This window comes from Chionomys nivalis, chromosome 22 (genome assembly GCF_950005125.1).
Source record: "Chionomys nivalis chromosome 22, mChiNiv1.1, whole genome shotgun sequence".
Taxonomy (NCBI): Eukaryota; Metazoa; Chordata; class Mammalia; order Rodentia; family Cricetidae; genus Chionomys; species Chionomys nivalis.
Window position 1 is genome coordinate 19,203,837 of NC_080107.1, and position 22,880 is coordinate 19,226,716.

General features: G+C 33.5%; 1 protein-coding gene across 8 annotated transcripts in view; it reads right to left on the reverse strand.

Annotated features, from left to right (window-relative positions):
* The window catches only part of Slc4a10 (solute carrier family 4 member 10), a 220,683-nt gene that overhangs the window by 77,317 nt on the left and 120,486 nt on the right, over positions 1-22,880 (reverse strand). For 5 of the 8 annotated variants that reach the window (XM_057755052.1, XM_057755056.1, XM_057755055.1 and 2 more), the window contains exons 5-9: positions 21,496-21,656; positions 16,875-17,063; positions 6,667-6,758; positions 5,596-5,685; positions 81-238 (exon numbers count right to left, since the gene is read on the reverse strand). In XM_057755052.1, coding sequence (XP_057611035.1) covers positions 81-238; positions 5,596-5,685; positions 6,667-6,758; positions 16,875-17,063; positions 21,496-21,656 — 690 coding nt within the window. The remainder of the gene's footprint in view (positions 1-80; positions 239-5,595; positions 5,686-6,666; positions 6,759-16,874; positions 17,064-21,495; positions 21,657-22,880) is intronic. The other 3 variants (XM_057755053.1, XM_057755058.1, XM_057755057.1) reach the window with 3 other exon arrangements.

Sequence of the window (22,880 nt, forward strand, 5' to 3'; positions counted from 1 at the left end):
GTCAGAAAACTTTATTAAAACATTACCATTTCCTAAGATAAATTATTCAATAAGCATAAAAATTCCTTGGATACTTTAACCTGCTTGGGATTGGAACTTCAGCCAGGCCTTGGAGCAGGACAGCCGGAGACAACCTGACGAAGGCGACGACAGTTCTGTCCAGGAACTCCAGTTCTCCCACCAAGATGTTTGAAGCCTCAGCACCCGGAGGAATCTTCTTCATAAAATGCAGATCAACCTGAGAGCATCACAAGTAAATGCTTTAATCATGTTTAATTATAATGTCAACAAATTTAATATTTTATAACAGATGAATTTTATATTCAATATATAGCTACTTTAAATATATTTTTATAGTATAATATAACTTTAACATTTGTTTTCATTCTAAATTCTAAATTGTGTTATGTTTTTCATATTGTACAGTTGGCCTGAGAAATTCTTCAGTTGAAGTTGTTCATACAACTGAGACATGACAGAATAAAGAAAAAAATGGGCTAAAAGAATAGCATTTTAAATGACTGTAGATCCATAGTTGAATTTCTACTATGAAATGTCTGTGATTTAAATGAATGAAGATAAAACAAAAGGACCACTAAAAAGAAACGCTAAGAGGAAAGGGTGATGTCTGAAAAATGCATGTAGAAGAGTCTTTAAATACATATCATTTTTATGCATGGGGCTTCAGTGGAAATGAAACAGTGGCTTTAAAGTAAAATCTGCAAGGCCTATTTCTTGTTTCTAACTCATTTGAGTTGCTTTTTATGGAATGCTGTTTTTAGGGACTAGGAGTTTATCTGCCCTAGCAATTGGTTTTATGCAGTTATGCTAATGAAAAGGGGACCAAGAATCAAAGTGGAAATAACGAGAGAGAGAGAGAGAGAGAGAGAGAGAGAGAGAGAGAGAGAGAGAGAGCAAGAGAGAGAGAACGAGTGAGCTCTGCCTTGTATCAATGAGGCTAGGAAGACATTTATAGACAAGATAATTAGTCTGAAGGCTTAAAAATTAGAAGATACTATTCAAAGAAGTTTTAAAACAATAAAACGTTTTAACGTACCCTGTATGCACACAAGTAACATTATACAGATTGAGCAGCCTATATTTCACACATATATGCATTTTAATACAATTTAATGCAAAAAAGAGGACATGAATCTGGAAGACAACAAGAAAGGTTATATGGGAGGGTTTGGAGGAGGGAAAGAAAAGGGAGAAACAATATAGTTACATTATAATCTCAAAAATAAAAGAATTTAAAAAGCACCTTATAAATCCATAGCTATAGTCTAATGATTATGTGTAAAATGTTTTTCAAGTTAAGGCATTTGTACAGTTATTTAAAGATACCTGATAAGCTATATGTAAACTATGACTGTTAAATTAATAAAACACAGTAATACAGTTATATTTAGCTATATTTAATTAAAAGGATTCAATATAATAGCAGTTTATTTAACTGTAATAGCAGAGCATTTGCCTAGCATGTGGTCAGCTCTACATAACCTCTCCAGCACTAAAAAACAAGGCCACAACTAAAAATAAGGATTTGCGGCATTCCACCAATAGTATAGTGATACTTTATCTTAAAGAATCATTTACAAAATTAAAAGTTTGCACAGAAAGAATATTTCACAAATATAAGCTACATGCTCCACCAATTTTCTCTATAAATATACACCAATATAAATGTATAAATTCTTCTCGTATGTATAATGAATATTACATGCTACGTATTTTGCTTTTGTAGACTCTAACCTTTTAATTCGTAGAAATCAAGGCTCATTCACAGACTTACTGTGATATTTAAAATGATTTAAATTAATAATGTCTGCACTTTTGCCATAATGGGAAAGATTCCAGGAAAAGGATCAAGGTTTCCTGTATACTGTATGTGTTGGAATATTTTGTTGTTGTGATTTACAGGGCATTATTTATGTGGGTGTTAGGAATCTGAATGCTACTCTTCACATTTAGCCTCCATCTAACCACTCCTACCTCTGTGAGAAATATGCAACAACCTTTTAACAAAATGTTCAAAGTTTAAAAGAATACATAACTAAATTTAATCAACATGTAGAAAAATCTATGACAAACAGAACAAAACTTTCAAAGAGGACATAACCTTTTACAAAGATCAATAAGCAGGTGAGTGGGCTCAGGCACTTGCTGGCAGTCTAAGACCTGAGTTTGACTCCTGCATACTGTCCTCTAATCTTCACATAAACACTGTAGCACACAAGCACCCTCACACGCACACGAGTGCTCACACGTGCACACAGGCACACACATACAAAGACACAGATGCAATACCAATATTAACTTAAAAATAAAAACAGATAATTTGTAATTAATAGGAAATTTATTGGTAATGCTTGAAGTATAAATTCTGCCTAGAAGACTTTTTCAAATTCATTTTTTTAACTCAACCAATATCAAAGTCTTTGCTATTAAAGTCTGTACCTCAGAGAAGGGGCAAAAATAGAATTAACTGCTTTAAATTGAAATTCAGTTGAGTCAAGGATTGCATAGCATATTAAAGAAGTTTAATTAACAAAAATGTGACCATTATATATGATTTTAAATCATATTAAACAAGACATATAACTGATATTTATTACCTAGAATAAGTTATGCAGAATCTGATTTCAATATCAGCAAAGTTTTCTTTTTATTTTAAATATAATAAATTACATTCACATGTCTGGGGTCAATCATTGTATTGCAATCATTATTTTATACTATTCTGCACTACATGGATATTTATGGAAGGTGTTAGATTTTATAATGCATTAATCATATTTATATTTTCAGATTAAATTATACCTAGAATAATCCTATATTATTATATTAGTTCACAATTCATAAATAATCTCATTTAGCAATATTCCTTCTTCTTATTAAAACAAAAAACTGTATTTAAGAACCACAAATTTATTGTGTATTAATATATAGATGCATAAAGAGTACTTGAGGGTCTAGGTTACAATACTTACACATAAAGCAAAGAAAACCAGCCTACAAATCACAACCCCAGAGAACCTAGACAGTAATGAAGACCCAAGAGAGACATACATGGATCTAATCTACATGGGAAGTAGCAAAAGACAAGATCTCTTGAATAAATTGGGAGCATGGAGACCATAGGAGAGGGTTGAAGGGGAGGGGAGAGAGAGGCAGGGAGGGGACCAGAGAAAAATGTATAGATCAACAAAATCAATAAAAAACAAAACAAAACAAAAAAAACAATACCTTCCTAAGACACTCCCATAGTGGATTCAGACACTTGAAATGGACATAGAAAAATCCTGAAAGTTTCAAGTGCTTTGAAGAGAACTTTCAAGGAGTCAAGCTACAATTTGGGAGTTGTAGATTTATACTATATTTCTAGACTCTATGGTCCCTACTATTATACCACGAGGGGAAAGAAGCCTGATTTTAGTTATTTGGGACTTAAACCATTGATGAAAATAGTTCATCTCTAGGCAACTAGATAAAAGAGAAGACCATGGTGGGGCTGGAAATGCCCAGCCAAGACACACACCTAGAGCTGAAAGAAACGGAGGTGGAAATAAAGAGAAAGCACTGAGAAGTCAATGATAATGACGCCGGGTTTTGATTCTACTGCGTGTACTGGCTTTTTGGTACCCTACTCTGTTTGGATGCACACCTTCTTAGACCTGGATGAAGGGGGAGGGCCTTGGACTTCCCACAGGGCAGGGCTCCCTGACTGCTCTTAGGACTGGAGAGGGAGGAGGGGGAGTGGGGGGAGTGGGAGGGAAATGGGAGGATGGGAGGAGGTGGAAATTTTTAATAAATAAATAAAAGCTATTACTAAAAGCACGATAGTTAGTGAGGGTTCATTCGAGGCAAACGGTGCCCGACACTGCGGTCTGGAGCAGGTGGCACGTGTGAGCTCTCCAGGACTCCGTTTTTTGCATTAAACGATATGCCTAAAGTTTCTTACTCCCGATATGCTTCATGCACAGCACAAAGATGCAAAAAGGAAAGATTCTTTCCAGGTGGGTAATTATGGGACACTTCTTTAGGACCATTTGAAATACAAGAATCACTGTTGACTTAAAAGAGCCATTTCAACGAGGCGAGCAGAGAAAAATGTAGAGTGCAATAAAAAAAATCAATAAAAAAAGAAAAAGAAAAAAGAGCTATTTCTATTATGTTCAAAGCAAAACAAAAAAGAGGTTTATATTATTTAGAAACACCTGCTTTTTGAAGGCATAGTGGAAAGAGACATAATCTGACATAACAGATTATGTTAACTGAATAAACCTGGAGGGCCTAAACACTGTAGAGGCTGAAGATGTGTAGATTGAGCGATGGTAGAACGCAGGATCAACTTACATAAAGTGAAAAGGGCCTTTGTAATGTCTCATTTTTGAGTGAGATTTAGGATCTATACAACATTACTGAAAATACTGAAATGGACACAGTAATGTGGAGATTAGCTGAACTTTAGAAAATCCACCAGCAAACTGAAATCATTAGGTTAAAAACATCTTAACTTGCACCCCTTCAGAATCTGGCACTAAGAATAGCTCCCATAGTGATGGATCAATGCTTTCCAAATCCTAATTCTCTGCTCCTCCAGGTTATAAAACTAGGAATGCTTCCTGTTTTGTTTTATTGGTCTAAAACTAGGGACTAAACATTTTGAATCTTATAAGATTCCTTCAAAAAACATCTTTCTCAAACGTTGTTAAAGGCACTGAAGATCCAGTAGAGGCCAGCATGTTAAGTGTGCTCTGAAATTTTTTTGACACTTCCATTCACACTCTTAATACAGTGGTTACTTTATGTTCAGTCTGACAAACCACAATACCATCGAACCTCTACAACAAAACAATAAGCACACATTATTATTTTAGGCAATGCAGTGTAGAGAGCTTCTTCAAAAGCCGTAAAAGATAGATGCTAGACACACAGCCTTCCACAGGCATGTTCTTTCCGATGAACAAAAGACAGAGGGCTGAAGATGGCTGGCCTAAACTTCCCCATTAAATGGACCAGTAAATGAAAATGTGATGATGAAAGAAAGGATTAAATGAGAGAAAAACCTAGTTTTGCCATTTCTATGGTTCCAATTGTCAGGAGATCCTAGGGATGAGATTACTGTCCTGTCTAATTGGCAATCTCCATTTCTCTTTAAAGGTGATGCATTATTTTTGAAGGTCATGAAGATAGGCTACCAAACACTCCAAAATAACATGGATATATGAAATTCAATGTATAAGTTTTTTAATATTAAAAGTAATTAATTTCAAGGACGATCTACATATTTTAAACTCACTGTTTTTGAAAAATGTCAACTATTCCATTGTTATAAGACAGTCAAATTTTATGTCATCACTTTTAAGATTGATATTATTTTGAACTAAGAACAGAAAAAATTAAATTTATGGAAGTTTGTGATAGCTTTATTATAACTTACAGATGAATGATGATATAATGCTTTAAAATATAATTCTTAGAGTGGCAGATGGAATACATTTAAACTAGTTTAATATTTGAATTACATGCCTCCATACAGTGAGATGAGCTTTGAACTGCTGTAGAAATAGAGGCCAAATATGCCCTCACCTCTCTCTCTTGCTGGTGTGGAGGTCCTTTTTCATGCCTTTGTTTCATCCCACATGGACTAGTATGCCCCTTTTGCTGGCCTCCCAGTCCCTGCACGCATAATTAACAGACTTAAGCTGGTACATCATGCTCCCACAATTCTCCACCAGGCACCAGGGGAAAGGCATGCACATAGCTAGCCTAGCTCATGTACGCATGTCCCAGGGATGCTAAAACAGGTCCAAGGTGCTGATTGCCATTACTTTTTTCAGAACTTTGATGTAGATTACTTCCTCAGACCAAAATCCATTCCCACTTCCCTTCCCTATTGCTAATGCCGAGGGCTTTACCAAAGCAGTACTTCCTTATCAGCCACTCAGAGAAAATCGTCCAACATCCTGATTTTAGACCAGTATTGGAGCTTCTCTGTTCTACTCAGCTGTTACTTAGCCATAGCCACTGTAACACATACACAAGCCAGAAGTGCATAACCAAGAATCCCTTCAATTCAGTAACTCATTATTTTCTTAGTATAAATCCAAATGAATTATTTTATTTAGCTAATACCCAACTAGAAGTAGCTCTCAACATAATTAGCCCTTAGGCATGTTTTTATTCAAATTTTGTTATTTTACCTTCTAGGGTATCCTTACACTGACTTCTCATTATACAGTAATGGTAAAGATTTATATCAGACGACTTTTTTTCTACATAATAAAAAATTTTGAGGGGGGACATCTAAAAAATATTTTAAAACAACAGATTATGCTCTCTATGAAGTCCAGTTGTCCTTTTTACTTCAAGAGATACATTACAAGTGGCTGAATCCAAACGATGATTCATAAAACTTACACATCTGTTTTCTCACATAAGCAAAGCCCTGCATGTGAGCTGAACTCTAACGTTGTCTATAACAATTTAAAGCTTTGGCTAAGAACCCAAATAAAGGCATGCAGATGCCCGTGTCAACAGGTAACAAATTCTACTAGCAATTTAGCCACTTAGGTGAAATAAAGAAAGAAATCTTTAATAATTAAATAAATGAAAAAAAATGTTCTCAACCAAAAAAAAAAAAAAGAAAGAAAGACTTACCTTGCTGAAGTCAACAGTGCTGTTTTCCCTGCTCACGTCATTTTTATTCTCAGCACAGGCTGGAGCAGACTGAGGAGAAACAACCTGACCTGCTGAAAGAGATTGTTATTACAGAATACAAACAATTACTTACACAGTTCTAGGCAGACTGGGTGAAAGATGAACTTCAATTTAACTAAACTAAGTAGATTTTTTTTAATAAGCTCGTGATATAAGCATGAGCTTCAGTTAAACAGAACTATATCAATGTAGAGATTATCAGTTACAGATAGAAATGGGAGAAGTCAATCAAGAATATTTAAGTTAATTATCAATTTAAAAATCTAAATGATTATTTTCTTTGAAGAGAAGCTGCCTTCAAAACTTAATTAAATTTAGCCATAAAGTTCATTGATTTCTAAATATCAATTAAAACCAATTGCACATATTAAAAAAGGCATAAGCTCCAAGCTATGACTGAAGAATTTTTGACAATACCAGAAAAGATGAATATCAGTAACTGTCCAGCATACTTTTAGGTTCTATTATGTACTTTAGCAAAACCACTATGTAGTTTTGCATTAAAATTTAGAGATGGAACTTATTAGAAATATGAGATTTTGTGCCTATAATTATCCAGTTATATAAGCTGTACCACTCATCTGTTATTAAGATCGCTAGACTAGAGTTGTACAGCTTTCCACGAGCATTATTGAAAATATGAATACGCTGTAGTCCTCCATCCTTGTATGAAAGGTGAGGTTAGTTATCTGGATAACTGAGCTGGGAATGTGACAATAACTAGAAAACATAATGCCCACCATTCACTGTGCAGCAGTCCTTACAAACACAAATCCTTTGAAATCTGCCCAGAGTTAGCAATCAAATAATATGTAGCCTGGTTTATTAATTTCCCCTGCCTATCCTGAGCCCATCTCCACTTGTTACTTTCACTGTGAAACGAGTAATAAAAATTCAATGTTGAAGCCTTTACTACGTCTACATTCTTCTCAACGGCTTCAAAATCCCTTTTCCTTTCACTGCTCTCGAGCATGAGAAATAGTCTTTGTGCCTAACTTCTCTCTCTCCATGCTGAAGTCTCAGTTTTATTCAGAATTCATCTTTATTCTGAAACTTTCCGATTGCTACAAACTCTGAACTTCTCTTAATTCCTTTAAATAGTTACAGAAAAAAATCAATTTTTCCCTGATCATCAAGTATGATTAAAAACAAAATTATTTATTTTAAATACTATAATCTTACTGCTTAGACTAGTAACCTGTCAGTAAAAGATCATCCTTTCATAGATAACAATTTCTGGATTAAAATAACTTTGTCAGAAAGTAATAGATTTATTTTTCTTCTAGCATTTAACATTTTTCTGCTTCCATCAAACACAGAAAAACAATATATGTTGTAAAGATAAAGACAAAGTGACATCTTAAAGAAAATTCACCTCAAACTACAGCCACAGATTCTGACTTTTGAATACAGAACTCAAGGCAGTGTGCATCCTTCAGAGGAAGTCAGGTGAGCTGTTCATTCTCCCATCTCTACCTGCAATGTGTAGCTACAACTGAACTGTTCATCAGCAGCCGTTCAATTCACCATTCTCAAAATAATAACTGTTATTATAGAAAGCCTTTTACATAATGCATTTGTGCTACTAACAGATGTCTTCAATCACCAGTTTCACAACATTTCTCCATATTTTCATGAGTTAAAGAATTAAATATATTTAAAACTAAATTTATTAAACAATTTGTAAAATAGAGAGATAAGACTCAAGATATAGAAAAAATAAAGATATATGTTTTCTTATAATAATTTTTGTCATGTAGTCAAAAACTACATGAAATATCAATTGCTTAAAACTGTAAGAAAACACATACCAAAAGAGTAAAGCCAATGCAAAATCAACTTTGATGAGATAATCAGATAGCAAATATGCTAGAACTTGTAATTTGAAAAATCTAGTTGCTGTTTTTATTCATATGTTTCAGGAACAATATTTCATAAATTATATTCAGGTTATGAACTATATTTAAACATTGGCACTTACATTTTATTTTGTAAGTATTTGTGATTTCTAATGTGTTGCTATTACATGATAATTGTAATAGATACATTTGGATATTTACAGTTCTATGCTATTCTTATTTTAAAATTAAAAATTATAAATTATTACCTTTCAAAGCTGATAGTTAGGAAGTGAATTAGAAACTACCTCTCTGAATATTTTAAATGATATTAATAGTGACCTAGTTCTGGATATCAAGCAGGATGTATGTTAGATGGCAGTAAGTACATGCTATTTCCAGAGTAACAGACATGTCTAGAAAATGTGTACTATAGTACAGATATCTTCTGATATAGGTACAGAAGCCCCAGTATATGTATCTTCTATACTTTAGAATGATACATAAATTTATCTGTCACTCTCAAAGTCCTTCAAAGTTTCAATAGCATTTAAAATTGTAATGTTACTTCTAAAGTATACAGTGAATAATTAAAGTAAAATAATATAAACAAAGTAGTTTTGACAACTTTGCAGGGTACTGAGAATCTGTAGGTATCATTTAAGACTTAAGCTTAAAAAAGCTTGGCTATGCTATTTAGGAAAATTACAGATTTCAGGTGAAACATATACTGTTTGTCATATACATAAAGCTAAAATGCATGCTTTGCAATAGTCCGTAGAACTACTAGATTCTTCAGACTGTAAAATAGCTTTCATAAATTTGTAGTGCACTATCATTTTTTTGCTTAAAACTTATTTAATTCAACAGTCACCACCTTTCAGAAGATTATGGGCTTAATTTCCAAAAGGCATTTCATGAACTCAAATACTATCACATAAAATGAATAAATAAATTTAGGGAAGGGCATCTCTAATATGACTGCTGATTGACTTCTGTGATGAAAAAATGTCATTCATACAATAACAGTTCTCAGGCATAGTGACTGCTTTCTAATGGAAGAGAGAAGAATTTGCAAGAATATTTTCCTCTCTGGGTGAAACAAGTCAGAAATCAGCACTCGGGTACTGGAAACTTTGCAAATGCTGCTGGCTTGTGAGAAGTTTCTAGTTACTTTAACACTATGCTTACAAACAAATATTTGCCTGTCTCCTAATTCCTCCCCTTGTCCACTGCCCGTTGTCCAGATGGAAACTTACTGTAATCAAATGGCATCACAAAGTTGGATTGCCTTTACTAGTATAGTATGTAAATCTCAAGGCATTAAGATACCACGATGAAACAGATACAAACTCACTATTCTTACTATAGTTCATGAAAATTATTCAAGCTTGATGAAATATCATTATCACTAATATAAACTGATGTCTATGACTCCTGAAATGTAAATATTTGAGAAATCTAACATCATCTTTTCTATTCAACATTCATTTTTAATTCATTTACATTACTTATTTACCTGTTAAAATATGGTTATATATTTTAATAAAAATCTAATTTGTTTCATATAGATAAGTTAAAGTGTGTTGTGAGGAGCGGCCAGCTGCGTTCCTGGCTCCCGGCCACCCACCTGTCTAGCTTTCCCCCGAAATAATTACATGGAAACTGTATTCTTTTAAACACTGCCTGGCCCATTAGTTCCAGCCTCTTATTGGCTAGCTCTTACATATTGATCTAACCCATTTCTAATATTCTGTGTAGCACCACGAGCTGGCTTAAAAGGAAAGATCTTAACGTGTCTGTGTCTGGTGGGTGAATCATGGCGACTCCTGACTCGGCTTTTTTCTCCCAGCATTTTGTTCTGTTTACTCCACCTACCTAATTTTCTATCCTATTAAAGGGCCAAGGCAGTTTCTTTATTTAACCAATAAAATCAACACAAAACAGAAGACTCTCCTCCATCAAAAGTGTATAGTGTATAGCATTTATATTAGCACCTGTTTGATTTTCTTTGAATTGGATTTGAGTCTTTACATACAGTTCTCTCATATATGTAAACTGTGTGCATGAACAATATAAAAGCAGTTTCAAAATTTTTATCTGGTTTAATTCAAATCATTAAATAATTTATTACCGACATGTATCATTATTTGCTACTGGTTAATCCAGTCTAAATCACATGTACTAGAAGGAAACTGGGATGAAGACATGGAAGTACAGTACTATTACCCTAGAGTCCAAGCTGGTTTACACTACCTCAGAACCTTCAACGCATTTAGAGTACCCAAAGGGTAGGAGATGAGGGAGGTACAGAGATGAGATGAGCCTGTTAGAGACAGACACAAGACAGAGCAAAATGAAGAAATATAGAGATGAATGACAAAGTTACATACATGTGCAGCAATACACTTATTTATGGAAATAGAAAACATGGAGAAAGAAAGATAAGTATTTAGAAAATTATGACTAGGTGAGTTACATTTCAAAAACAGAAAGAGTATGCATGCAATTAAAATTGTTAAAAACTGTTATGTCTGGAAATAATTAGTTTCAAATGAAAAATTAAAATCTTAAATATGTTATCTTAGAAATATATTTGCTCTTAAAAAACAATTTTCCATAGCCCAATAATAACACAGCCTTTAAACAGGCACATCAATTGTGTATAATTAATATAATTTTAATTTTCTTTTAACATTTTTCATATATTGGAATTTCTTAATGTGCTATGCATCCAGCAATACTAAGAAACAATATTCTAGCTTTCTCTTTCAATGTAGACCATTATGATGGATAAATATTACATGCTCTCTTATTTATGATAATACAATATTAAAAAAAGAATTTTTAAACATAAAGACCTCATGCATCTGGAAATAAAAGTACAGCATTATAATAAAAGTTAATTTAAGGTAATAAAACAAAGAAACACCATTAACATAGGAGCTGCAATCTACCCAGGTCAAAATACTCAATACATACCCTATCCTTCTAAATCTAAATGTTCTCCACTAGGGCCTTGGACTGCCCACAGGGTAGGGAATCCTAACTGCTCTTTGTACTGGAGAGGGAGGGGGGAGAGAAGTGGGGTGTGGGGAGTGGGGGCGAAGGAAAAGGGAGGCGGGGAAAAGGCAGAAATTTTTAATTAAAAAAAATTTAATAAAAAAATATATATAAAGACTGAACAGTAATTTAGAGAAAATAATAGAAGCCCTGCAACCCTTTCAGATTTTGCAGCCAGAAAACCTGCAACTGGAAAGTGTTTTAACTAGGAGGCAGGGAAGATGTGGAAGCAAAAGAAGGAGAGCTAGAAATCAATAGTGATGAATGGAGGAATAAGACACCCCATACTACAGAAGCTATGAGGCCCAAGAATTATCAAAAACATGAAATCAGGAAAATAACATCATTTTACAATAGAATTGCAATATGAATTTCTCCAAATGTTAAGAGAATGCCTGACCTAAATGATAATATAAGCATTAATTTATTTTGATTTATTGATCACCTAACACAAGTCACATTTGTGTTTGAAAAAATATTTCTAGATTCAAGGAATGACTTGACTAGTATGGATAGTTTTCATTTTAGTACATTTTACAGGGTTCTAATGTCAAAGTAGATACTATTTTCTATTATTTTTGCAATTGTTTTGCCAAATGTAACTGTCACTTTTTATTGAAACATCGGAATCAGTCATTTTAATTCTCACAGTTTTGATGCTTAATGAAAAGTGAAAGTTAAACACAGCATGGTGGCATTAAAAATGCATGGTGAATCCATAGCATCCTGCATCTTAGCCCTGAGGAGAATGTGCAGAACACCAACAATATTTACATATATATGTAATATGTACATATATATCAGTGTATTTGTAGATGAGATTGACAAATTATCATAAATGACTAAGAAAACATTACAAACAGAAAGCATATACTGGGAAAGAGAAAAGAAAGATAATATGCTGTTTTGTTGATGCAATTTATGAAACATGGAAGACCTACATTTGAAATGCAGTGTCTAGATACTTAACCTTTGAGAGAACAAGTAATATAGCATACCCAAAAAGCAATTCAATAAAGGAAACAGGAACATATTCTAGGTGTTTTTTAGACTTCTTTGGGCAAATATCGCTTTATTTTTTAGTGCATTTCAATTTTTAACACTAAATCAGAAACACATTACACAAAGGTAGAGAATTTATTTCTATATCTTTGCCTCTTTTGTATTTTAAAATACAAACATGTTCTATTTTCAAGTATTTTAGAAAGCCCCCTATTGATTTTAACTTTATTACCTTAAAAGAGAAGTCAATCTTTCTGAGTAAAACATTTTGCTGAAGAGATTTTTTTCTTTTTTTAAAAAAGATATTGCATTTAGCTCTTTGGACATTAAAACTCCATTAAATCTCTTTTCACCATAAAAATTAAGTCTTTAATCATGTTTTGAAACAGAATGTCATTTGTATATTTATGCTTATAGATTCCAATTTCCTTGTTTTTCTCAAGTTTGTCAGTGTACAGGGTTCACGAGTAGATTGAGAACCTTAGTAGTAAAGGTCTTTCGCGCGTTCTTTCGCTTGTAGGTAGGAGCCTTATTTCTAAATTGGTGAAGTCTATACATATTTTCAGACTTCTCAACACACATAATTATGTAAAGTGTGTGAGGAAGCAAAACAGAGTCATGAGGAGGTGTTAGAAACCTAGGCTTAGAAACTACTGCTGACAGGATGCTGCACAACAATACTTAATTGGGTGTATGAATCTTATTAGAAGTGCTTCCAAGTTTCTATTACCCTAACACATGCCCTGGAAAGATTTGTATGTGTTCATATAAAGGTTGACTGTAGAGATGGAAACAGAGTCACTCAGATCCTAGTTTTCAGAAAAACTAAGCCATTTCACAAAGGAAACAAAAGTACTTTCTGTAGACCTTGAATCTACACATAGCCTTGGGATTCACAACTGTAATTCTGTCCTCTCTCCTGAATTTTAGCAAAAGTTAAATTAGCAACAGTGCTTGCAGGTCTACATAGGACAATAAATGATCAGATCGGTAAATCTCACAGCTTCATTATTTTACCCTAAAATGTATTGAAACTTTCAAATACAAATATTAACCTCAGTAAAAATTACAGAAACTGCAGCATGCAAAATTATTACTTGGTTGAATAAACATATTTTTATCTATATGCTATAATCTGATTTTCAATAAAAGCAGTGAAGACAAAGTTTATTTGTCCAGAAGGTCCCCATAATCTTGGAACATAAACATGGGATTAATTAAAACATGGGATATTTTATAAAGGTTTTTAGAATCTAGTAACTTAAACCTTTTGTCAAAATTATTAACATTGCTTATCAAAATTTTTAACATTGGCCAACCAAATAAATATGAGCACTGTAAAAGCAACAATAACATCAACAGCATGGTTTTCCCCTCCTCTTCTCCATAATCCTCCTCTGTCAGCTGCCAGAATTTACAGTTTGTCTGCCCAGGGATTTCTCAAACTCTAATAAAATTGTCCTCAAGCTTCCATTTAAAAAAGCACTACATTTGTATCTCAGATGATAAAATCTTCAATTTCACATTAAAATGCATTATATGTTTTAAATTAAATTATAACTTAGAATATGAATTAATTTAAATATAGTATTTGTCTCAATGTGAGTTCTACATCCTCAAAATAGTCAATAGAATATTCTAATATAAGTTGATATATGTCATAGCAAGCTCGTAACACTTTTAATGAACTTCACATATGCATCAATATATATGCATCTATGTAATATCAATGCTTGACATTCAGTTAAAGACATTCTTATATTTCATTTCTGTCTTTATTAGAAGTTTAAAAAACAAACTTTCATCTGTCTTTGTTGGTTTTATAGTGTGTAATAAGTAGAAAATAATATATTTTCATAAAGAGATGGAGTCAATATAGAAACTTGAGGCAACAGACAAAACAAGAGAACACCAAAGGGCAGCAGTGACCAGAGTAAGATAAAAATCTTCCTGAATAAGCAAAGAAAGAACTCTGCACACAGGGATTTTCAACAAAACATACACCTCTCTCATAGCACCTAAATCTCAAACAAATACTTTAAAAGCAACTTTTCCTGATTTTAGTGGAATTACTTTGAGTTTCTCTTCATTTAGTTTAATGGTGGCAGCCGGCTTGCCGTATATTGCTTTTATTATGTTTAGATATGTTCCTTGTATCCCTAAAATCTCTCCAAAACCTTTATCATGAAGGGTTGTTGAGTTTTGTTTAATGCTTTTTCAGCACCTAATTAGATGATCATGTGTTTTTTCTTTCAGTTTGTTAATATGATGGATTACATTGATAGATTTTTTCGTATGTTGAACTAGCCCTGCATCTCTGGGATGAAGCCAGCTTGATCATGGTGGATGACTTTTTGATATGTTCTTGGATTCGGTTTGTTGGTGTTTTATTGAGTATTTTTGCATCCATGTTCATGAGTGAGGTTGGTCTGTAATTCTATTTCTTGGTTGAGTCTTTGTGTGGTTTCAGTACTAGGGTAACCAAAGCCTCATAGAGTTTGTTTTTATTATGTGGAACACTTTGAGGAGTATAGGTATTAGCTCTTCTTTGAAGTTCTAGTCGAATTTTGTGCTGAAACCATCCAGCCCTGGGCTTTTTTGAGTTGGGAGGCTTTTGATGACTGCTTCTATTTCCTTGTAGGTTATAGGTCTATTTAAATTTTTCACCTGGTCTTGATTTAATTTTGGTAACTATTCAGAAAATTGTCCATTTCTTTTAAATTTTCCAATTTTGTGGAGTACAGGTTTCTGTAATATGACCTAATGATTCTCTGGAATTCCTCAGTGTCTGTTGTTATGTCTCCCCTTTCACTTCTGATTTGTTAATTTGGATGTTCTCTCTCTGCCTTTTGACTAGTTTGGATAAGGGTTTGTCTATCTTACTGATTTTTCTCAAAGAACCAGCTCTTTGTTTCATTGATTCTTTGTAATGTTTTCTTTGTTTCAAATTTATTGATTTCAGCCCTCATAGAAATATATAATTCATTATTATTTAACATTGTCTTGAGACTTAATGTACTTAATGACCTCAAGATACTCTGAAACAAAACTGGCCTGTTCATTGAAGTATTTGTTTGATTTGTGTACATTTGATTCAGTAGAATAAAAACTCCCACATAATACAAATTCTAAAGAAAACTCATCTTCATCTTGTTGTAAAGTATTTCTGAAACTTTTGAAATTGGAAAAAAAATCACACAAATATTCTGTGCTGTCAATCCATGCACTGTAGTCTATTTGCCTAAGTCAGTTGTTTTAATAGGTAATTTGAAAGAATTTTTACCTTTTACATGGTTTTTAAATCAGTATCTCATATACTAGGCTCATCATTAACACTTTATGAACTTGAAGCTGACCTTGAACTTCATATTCTCCAGCCTCTACCTAAATTCATGGGTTATAGGTATGTACCACCATGTCCAGTTTACTCCTGCTACAGACGAAACTTGGAGTACTGAGAACACATGGCAAGCACTCAACTGACCCAGCTCCATCCCAGGCATCAATTTTTGTCTTTTAGAACTAAAAATCATTTACAACTGACGGAAGAGTAACAAATTCATGTTAATCTCATGGTAACTTCATTTTCCTTTACAAAACTATGATAAGAAAAGGAGAAGCAATTTCTTAATGTAAATGGTAAAAGGCTAAATAGATCCAAGAAGAAAACAACATAAAAAATAGGGTAACAAGAAAATAATGGTGATCAAGTGTGATGCTGTGTGAAGATGGTGAAGAGGCTCCTTGCACATTAAGATGCTGCAGTGAAAACAGCAATGCACTCAAGAGCAGAAAATAGGCTTCAGATAGGTGGAGCTACATCAGGAGCTGTTGGACCCTTTTATTATTGGTAATGAAATCTGTTAGCTATGGCTCAGAGGGGGAAAGCTTCCTTTTCTACAAAAATACACTGTGATCATTACTGTTTTACTTAGAAGCCATTGCTACAACATGAACCATTGCGTCACTCTTCTCAGCTGTGGGTTCTATTTATCTGTTCATATTCTGTAAGTTGGTATTAGTTAAGGTTTATTTTACTGATTCAGAAACCTTTCTAGAAACAAGTTCTTTGTTAAATGTCCACATCAGGATGGTGAAACTAAGATCAATATAAAATACACACACACACGAAAACAATTCTACTCAAACAATATGACTTTCAATAAAGTGTTCTCAAAACGTTTTGAATATTTAGAAACAATTTAACACTTTAAGGTCATACAGAAGATATAAAAGATCACTTACCATTTTTATCCATAGAGTTTGGTTCTGATTGTTTCTTGCCAATGTCAGCAAAAGATCGGACAATAGGAATCCTGTTGGTGAGTTTTTTCTGGTTCTGGTGATGATGCTGTTTCATCAGGGCTTCATGGACTCTGTGGCGTACATCTTCATTCAGTTGACCTGAGCTGACCTGTTGGTCAAGGACCATATCTGAAGATAGAAAGAAGATAAGGAGCACAGTTTTTCTGTTAAAAACAGACACCCTGAATATTATTCATACTAAAATAGGGCTACAACTTCAATGTATGATGTTTTGAATGTTTATTTTTTATAGGATTGCTACATGGAAATGTGAATTTTCATTATAAGTCACTCATTTTTAAATACTTATTTTTCAAATATACTAGATTTTATTACAGAAAGTTATTTTTTCATTATTTGTACTGATTGGTGGGGATATAGTGAGAATAATCTCAAACTAATTAATATGTCTGTGATTAAAAATGATTTCATTATAGTCCTCCTCTCTCACTCTCTCTCTCTCTCTCTCTCTCTCTCTCTCTCTCTCTCTCTCTCTCTCTCTTACACACACACACACACACACACACAATTTCCATTAAATAGGGTATATGGCTCCTATGGAAATTTGCGAAGGCTCCAATACACTCAGCATTTAACTGTAGCTACAAAGTTGGGTGTACAACTTTCAACAACAGAAAATGCCAACCACAGTAACTAATTTAAATCCCATTTTGCAATCCAGGTAGCTTCAAACTTATACTCCATATTTTTGAATCACCCAGGAACTCACATTATAGGTGTGTAGTAGCCACATACTTAGCTTCACACATATTCTAATGTGAGTTTTCTATGACTTTCTAGTGCAGAATAATTTTCTTGATTCCTCTAAGTGAGGTTAGGAACTACAGTAGTACCCTTAGAATGTGTTAGACAACAAAAAAAATAACTGTAAAACATAGAAGTTCAGAAAACTAAACTGAGTACACTGATATTTTCTATGCCTCGCATCGAGAATGCCAATAAATAAATGAATATTTATTTTATGGGCATTCGAAGTTCCTTAGTGAAATAATATCACCTCACTGTAGTCTGCCTTCAGAAAATCAAAGATTAAGTTCTAGGTTCAAAGCAGATGCCAATGAACTGCCTCTTGCTGACATATTCAGTAGATTACAGCCTTTAATATTAGCAAACTTTAAATATTAGCAAATTTTTCCCTTATAATACTGAGCTTTCTTTTTGTACTAAACAGAAATGGACAATGATGAGGGACTTGGAACACTCTACAACATTCTAGTTGTGTGACCTCACAAAGCTAAATAATCAAGGAATTATTACTTGTAAGACAGAAGTAACAATATATGTATCATATGTCACAGTCAGGAAAACAATCTAAGGCCCTGCACGTACTGATCAGCAAATAGAGGACGATCAGGAAAGAATTTCCCAGTATTGGATTTTCTTTGCAATTTCCATTAATCAGGGTATAAATCTCTGAAGTTTGTGAAGGATTTAATACACTCAGGTTATAGCAGCATCAACTAGGCTCAGCAACAAAAAGTACAAATCACCTTGGTTAAATTGATTCATCTGATTGGCTTGCAGGAGAGGAAAATCACAATTAAGTCTAATTTCAGTTACAGTTCTCTGTATCTTTCCTCTTCTTATACGTGTGTACTTTAGCCACCATTTTGTCTCTTTATGGGCATAATGTGGCGCCAGCAGCAACAAGGAAATACCCTTGTCCATATCCAGTAAGAAACAGACTAGCTTTTGCCACTTTGCTTTATAAAGGATCATTTTCACCTGGCATGGACATTCTGCGTATGACTGACATGAAGCAATCACTGTCAGTGGAGATGGAATTCATATAGATTTTGTACAAGAACTGAGTTATTTAGCCAAGTTTTTTCGGCCATGAGCCAGATGATAAACGATTTCTGTCACAACTACCCAACTCTGCCTTTCAACTACATTAAAACGTTCTAAAGATTACTAAAATTTGAGTTACATATAATTTTTACATGATAAATACTTTTTCCTTTTCATTTGCAGCCATGTGAAATGTCCCAAATCTCAGATCAAAAGGCCTACAAGACTAGGCCATGGGCCATATTAACAACAAAGAGGATAGTTTGCTCTGTCAGTTTCTGCTCACAATGGAAAGAAGTTAGAGATGAATATCTGGGAGTTGGCAATAATATGTGTGTGGAGTATTTGGAAGTCATCCACTGTAATTAAAAGTCCCATTCAATCCTGAAAAGTGCATGACATTAAAAGATGAAATCCAAATTCTTATTTCAGTTCTTCGGAGATCAGTAATTATAACATCTCTGAATTAAAACAAAATAAAGGAACTAAAGAACTGTCAACTAAGACATTACTTTGAAAACTTGCTATGACAGAAAATGTATATAAAATCTGTATTTTATATATAATAGTAGGAGCTATAAGAAAGTTAATAAAACACTAGTATAACACAATTTTAAGGCAGATCCAGAAATAAAATATTATGACTCCCGTCTTGTATACTAAACAGAACTTAAAGTTATCATATTAAAACCATACATTTCATAAAATTATTACTAAAATTCCATTGAGCCACATTACTTGCACACTAAAAAATTTTCCTAATTTCTACCTTTGCAATTAATGAGAGATAAGATTTATCTCAAACAGATACAGAGGAGAAAGTAAAACGTATTTTTTTTTCCAAATACTCATTTATTTCTTAGCCATACCTCTTAGGCGCAACCCAATGACATTATAGAATATATTAGTGAACTGGAAAGGTTACTCTCTTGCTTGAGAATAAAGCGTTGTGGAGTGAGCAGCAGAGACAGGCACAGAATTTAGTCATCACATACAATGTTCTCTTCCAAACATTAATACTTATCAGTGTTACTTGAAAAGTTAGGAACAATAAACCATGATGGGTTTGGGCCCAGAGCAAGTCCTCACAACTCAGCAGGCAATGATGTCTAATATAGGGAACCTGGCAAAGCCAATGCCAGGATCTTGTTAAGAAAAGAAGCAAGAAGGAAAAAAATAAATGAGAATATTGTAAAACCTACAGTGCTTGTGTTAAAATGCTTGAAAACTGAAGAAGCATTTGTCGTCTCAGTGAGGTTATTGCTGTACTATAATCAACACATCTTGATTACCAAGAACACTAAGAAGGCATGATTTTCTTTGCAAAAACTTTATAAACCTCTGTCTTCTTCAAATTTACCATATAAATACACTGAAACTCATTGCCTTAACTTTCAAAAAACAAAACAGACTTAGGAGCGGGGAATATGAAGTGGTAATCATTCTTGGCTGCCAACTCTAACAGCATTGTGGATACTAAATAGAATACTTAACTTTCTAGACTAAGGTTTGTCATAATATGAACAGTTTTGTGCCTTTGTTTTGTTTTTTACAGGGTCATAGTATATATCCCTGGCTGGTCTAGAACTTACTATTAAGGCCAGTCTGGCCTCAAACTCAAAGAGTTCTGACTGTCTTTACCTCCCAAGGGCTGGGATTAAAGGTGTACGTCATCACACCTGGCATGAACCTGATTTTTAATACTGGATTCTCATACCAGTCTTTAGTTTTCATTCAGTGGGGTAAGCTATTAATTTATCCTCCAATAAAAAATTTAAGTAGCAAAAGTTGTTTTAATGAGTTATGATTGATAATTTGTCCATGATACTAACTTCATCTTGGTTTTAATTTCCTTCTAACTCTCATTGACAGAATCAGGGTAAAGCATTCACACTTCAAAGAGAATATTTCCATTTTTAATCTTTATAATTCTGAGTTTTAAGAGATTAGCACAGACCATAAATTGCCTACAATGTATATGAATATAAGTAGGAAGCATTTTGACATAATTAATTTCCACATCAGAATAAATCATGGTAGGAAATTATATCTAGAGATTTTTGGATTTGAAAAGGTTAAGTAATATTTTGAAAGATGAAGTTTGGATTTATTGAGTTCCCTGAAACACAGAGAAATAGATATGTTTTAAATTAACTTCTTCCAAAAGAAAATCCTACTTTAATTATACCAGAAATTCTTAAAAGACCTGCCAGATACAAATAGGATTTTCTGCTACTAAGTCTAACAAAATCTCTTTAAGGAATTATCTGAGTCTGTTAAAAACATATCAAAATCTGATGAAAAATAAAAACACTGATATAAAATATTCCACCACTCAAAAACAATATATGTCAGGTTTTCCCATAAACAAATGTCTAGAAAGCACTAACTCTACAGACTTCATACATCCATGAAGTAGGAGGATCTGGATCCTTCAAGAAAAATGATTTAGCTTTTAGAAAATTGACACTGGCTATCAACATATTTACTTAGCTTTTAATTTCCTGTGTTTCTTTGTGTGTTGTCTAAATATACTATTAAGGTAGAAAATATTGAAGTTGACTATTTTCTTGTTACCAATCACTATATGTAAGTGAGGCGAGGTTTGTCTTATATTCAATTTATTTTATTTCAAATACAGGGATAGGAGAAAATTATTTCAATGTCCCTTACACAGACATGAGAAAAGGGATAACAAAAGCAGCTGAAATCATGAGAATTAAATAAAGTAAAGAAACGAAAGCCCCACCTGCAATTTCTTCTAAAGTATTAGCGTGCATGTCCAGGAGCACAGTTCCATTCAGAACACAGCTTCTCAGCTCAAACAAGCTGTGCAAGGAAAGTGTGGCCACATAGGGCTTGCTCCACCGTTCTCCTCCATCCTCCACGTCTTCTTCAAACTTTAACCACCTGTACCAATAGATATGCTTGTAAATATATTAAAAACCACAATGTAGAAGAATTATCCTTAACTGAAAAGTAAAGGTTATAAAAAGAAAGATCTCTTGTTTCTGTGGGTTGCGGAAATAAAGATAAAAGTAGTCCAATTTACTGTTGCCTTTTCTTTGATTCAATTAAACCAACATTTTCATTGTAATTGATTATTAAAAACAAAGAAAAGTTCAATTTTTATTAATATTTATAACTTCGCAAAAGTATTTCTAATAAAAATTCACTAGTGGTCACTTTGGTAGGACTAGTAAAGAAGCCACCTTCCTTTATGGAAGCCTTTGTAGTTAAGAAAGAAAGTGAAAGAATAAGCAGTGTTTTCTGGAGTTGGGAATCTTAAATCTCAGTATTTTAGAAAGATAATTTGTCCTAGAAATTTGCATGATGGTTATGCAGTTTGAGACGTATTGTGTAGGAAAAATTCTTATTATGTTTGTCATGACAATCAGTGGTAGGGCTTGGGCATCCAAGAATTGAGTTTGGATATCATTCCATAGGTATCCCTGCCAAGGATGAAGCAAAAACTCTGGAGACATTTGGAAACTACTACTTTCTTAGTGTGAAAGAAATACTCATTAATATCTAGGAACATCTGTAATCAAGACAAATAGGAAAGATAAAGGGAGTTAATGGTTTTACTACTCAGGCATCAGCTACTCAATGCTTTAGGGCCTTGCTCTCTAATCTTAACAGAGGACCTGTTAATTCAACCACTTCTGATGAACTCTAACCTAAATTCCCTCTCCTCTTCCTTTTCCTTCATTCATGACTCTGTCCTTATCACTTTGACCATCTTTCCTCTTTGCAAAAGAAAATACACAAAATTTCTATATGATATTATATTGCTGTTTATGTAATAAGATGACTCAACTTTAATGGATGAAAACCCCATGAGAAAAACTAGACAGAAAAATCAAATGTATTAGCAGATAGTAACCAAAAGTTTGTTAGACTGTGTAGTGTAGAAAGGAGTGTCAAGAAAGTCAGAAAAAAAATCAGATTTTATCCCTAAACCATTGACACATATCTCTTCCAAGAACATTTTGTCTATATAGTTTTTCTAGTTCCTTATTTGTTTGTTTATTCTATGATGTTGTTCTTTGTGTTGTTGTATATTGCTACTGGGAGAAAGGGGTGTGAGAGTTCTAGCTGGAGAAAGAGTCCCACTATGTAGCCCAGGCTAGC